Here is a 2,500-nt window from a genome sequence, read left to right as displayed (position 1 = left end):
TTGCTTGGAGTGTCCTTCATTTTGGCCAAGTTTCATTGAAATCGGTGTGATGACTTGTATCACACCTGCCTGGTCCTCTCATGAACTCAGTCTTAAGTGGTACGTAAGAGGACAGGGAATCGCAAATATAAATCTCATTACTATCTTATTTACATTATACCGTTTCTTTGACAAGAAATTACTAAAGGCCAGGCCGAATTTCCTATGATAAAAAGTCTACGTTAACAGCACGCACCTTGGCTACACCTTAGTATCCGCTTAGAAATCTTCTTCTCGCTACTTTTTCCTCATTTGATGAGGACCAGTCTCCGCTTGCCTCCTTCATGCCCAAAAGGAATTCTGGGTAATTCGGCCGTTCCATGACAATGGAAGACCCCCTATTCTCATTTCATAGATTTTCTTATGGGTGTGGAGCCACCCAGTCCTACCGGCAAAATACAGCATCGATTGAAGTTTTTAGCTTTCAAAACTTGCTCAAATTGTATCGGTAGGTCCTGGAATTCGTCCAAAGAAAGGCCAGAGAGACGACTTCACTGGTGCTGTGAACCGCCATGTTTACAACAGAGCAATTTAGGCGTTCCAGTCTGCATGAAATCATCTCTCACCTCTGTCTCGAGAAGACCAGACCCGCACGGTTCTTACGTTACGTTTATGCCTCTGTAGAATCAACCGAAATCTCAACTCCTTGTCAAAAGTTAACCAGCATCTTAATATTTTTGGTAGGCTACAATACTCGTCACATTTGTTGGAACACCCATCGCCGTTTTCCCCTTCCTGAATAGGGGAAGGGGGACGTGGTATAAGCTACGATCTTGTAACACGATGATTCTGACCATTCGCTAAGTGTTCCAACTAAATATGTCTAGTATTGCAGTCTCCATCAGCGTCAGAAAATTGTCTATTTTTAAACCAGGTTTTGCGGGAAAGTAAACAATAGACAAAATCGCCTAACTCAATGTTGTACCCAATTCAAACCCTTTGAGATTAAAACGTTTTGTTCCAGGTATTTGAGTATCATTCAAATGTGAATGCCACATTATATTCTGTAATACAACACACAAACTCGGAACTAGGTAACGTACACATTTGGTCTATTGTATTTGTTTTTTCATACATACTTTAAAGTAAAGTCTTCTACGAGCCTAGAAGGCCCATCAGGACGGCGCTTATCTCCAGTTTCTGTAACAAGAAGCGACTAGGAGTATTTCTACTCCCCCCCCTCCCGGATCCATCGCAGAGTTACCCCCAGCATTAGATTCGCCGGTACCCATTTATACACCAGGGTGGAGAGAGGCACCGTGAGCGTCAAGTGTCTTGCCCAAGGACACAACATGATGTGCCCGGCCAGGACCCAAACCCGGACCACTCGATCCGGAGACGAGCTGACCACAATGAGGCCACCGCGCATCCCACGTTGATACATACTTTAGCCTCTAATTAATTGGTCGATGGCCAGTGTTACTTTGATAACCGAAACCAAAAGTCAGGTTCTTTGAACTTTTGAAGCTTTTTTTTAAGTAAAGGTGTGAACAATGACGTCAAACAAGAAGGATTTTTTAGAGGTATCTTCCCCTGTTTTCCTCTTTGCTCTTTCTACATCATTTACCCAGAGAATACCGACAAGTTCTTTCTTTCCGGGAAAGAGGGGAGGGATAGGTGGAAAAGAAGGACATCTCGGAAAAGTTTCAATCATATGTTACAGAAGTTCGTTGTCTTTTAGTTAAACATTAATAGAATTAGAGCATATTAACACACCTAGCTGGAGGTCCGTTGATAATAACTTTTCTCGCTGCCTGTTTGACGTCCGTTCCATAGGATCTCGTTGAAAAAAATGTCTCCCCACTAACACCAAAGTTGTTACGCAAAATAATAAAAGGATTTTGTTGAGCCAGTGTAAACGATATTTTGAGATCATTTCTTGGATGTCTGTGAAACTCTGAAACAATGTTATTCATATTGTAAGTCATAATGGTCAATGTCAAAGTGGAATTTCATAACCATCTGGATTGCAGTAATGCACGCATTTTGATTGGTTCTCTCCTATGATCTATTGAAGGAAACGCATGCTTAATGATATGTTTGCTGACAGTGACTTGGGCCCGCTGTCTCGCGCTTTCCTTTACAGTAATTTCGCTACTGTTATAAGTGAGCCCGTACAACATGTGAAGTATCACATGAGGATTCGGTCGCTAAGTAACCGCCGCGCATGCTCAACGCAGTGAGTTTCGACCCATGGCAGAAGTCTCTTTTCCCGTAATCGTCAGCCCAGCGAACGCAAAAAGAAAAGAGACCTCTGCTAGCTGGGAAAGAGAGGGCAGACGCATACAATCACAAAAATCATCTTCATAAAAAACCTTTAAATTCAATTGGTTATGTAAAACAAATAGATTCCATGTTGCATGCGTCTGTTCAGTAATAGATAACGTATGAACATCACACGAAGCGATACGTTTTTGTTCTTTTCACATTTTGACTATTACTGAACAGGCGCACGGCAACA

General features: G+C 42.2%; 1 protein-coding gene across 2 annotated transcripts in view; it reads right to left on the bottom strand.

Moving 5' to 3' along the window:
• Positions 1–2,500, bottom strand: part of LOC138020108 (uncharacterized) — a 19,138-nt gene that overhangs the window by 15,351 nt on the left and 1,287 nt on the right. For both annotated transcript variants that reach the window (XM_068867107.1, XM_068867108.1), the window contains exon 2: positions 1,756–1,936. In XM_068867107.1, the coding sequence (XP_068723208.1) occupies positions 1,756–1,915 (160 nt within the window). In that variant the 5' untranslated portion in view covers positions 1,916–1,936. The remainder of the gene's footprint in view (positions 1–1,755; positions 1,937–2,500) is intronic.

The sequence above is a fragment of the Montipora capricornis genome, chromosome 10, assembly GCF_036669925.1.
Source record: "Montipora capricornis isolate CH-2021 chromosome 10, ASM3666992v2, whole genome shotgun sequence".
Lineage (NCBI taxonomy): Eukaryota > Metazoa > Cnidaria > Anthozoa > Scleractinia > Acroporidae > Montipora > Montipora capricornis.
The sequence above is the reverse complement of the archived record's forward strand: the minus strand, read 5'-3'. Positions and strand labels throughout refer to the sequence as shown.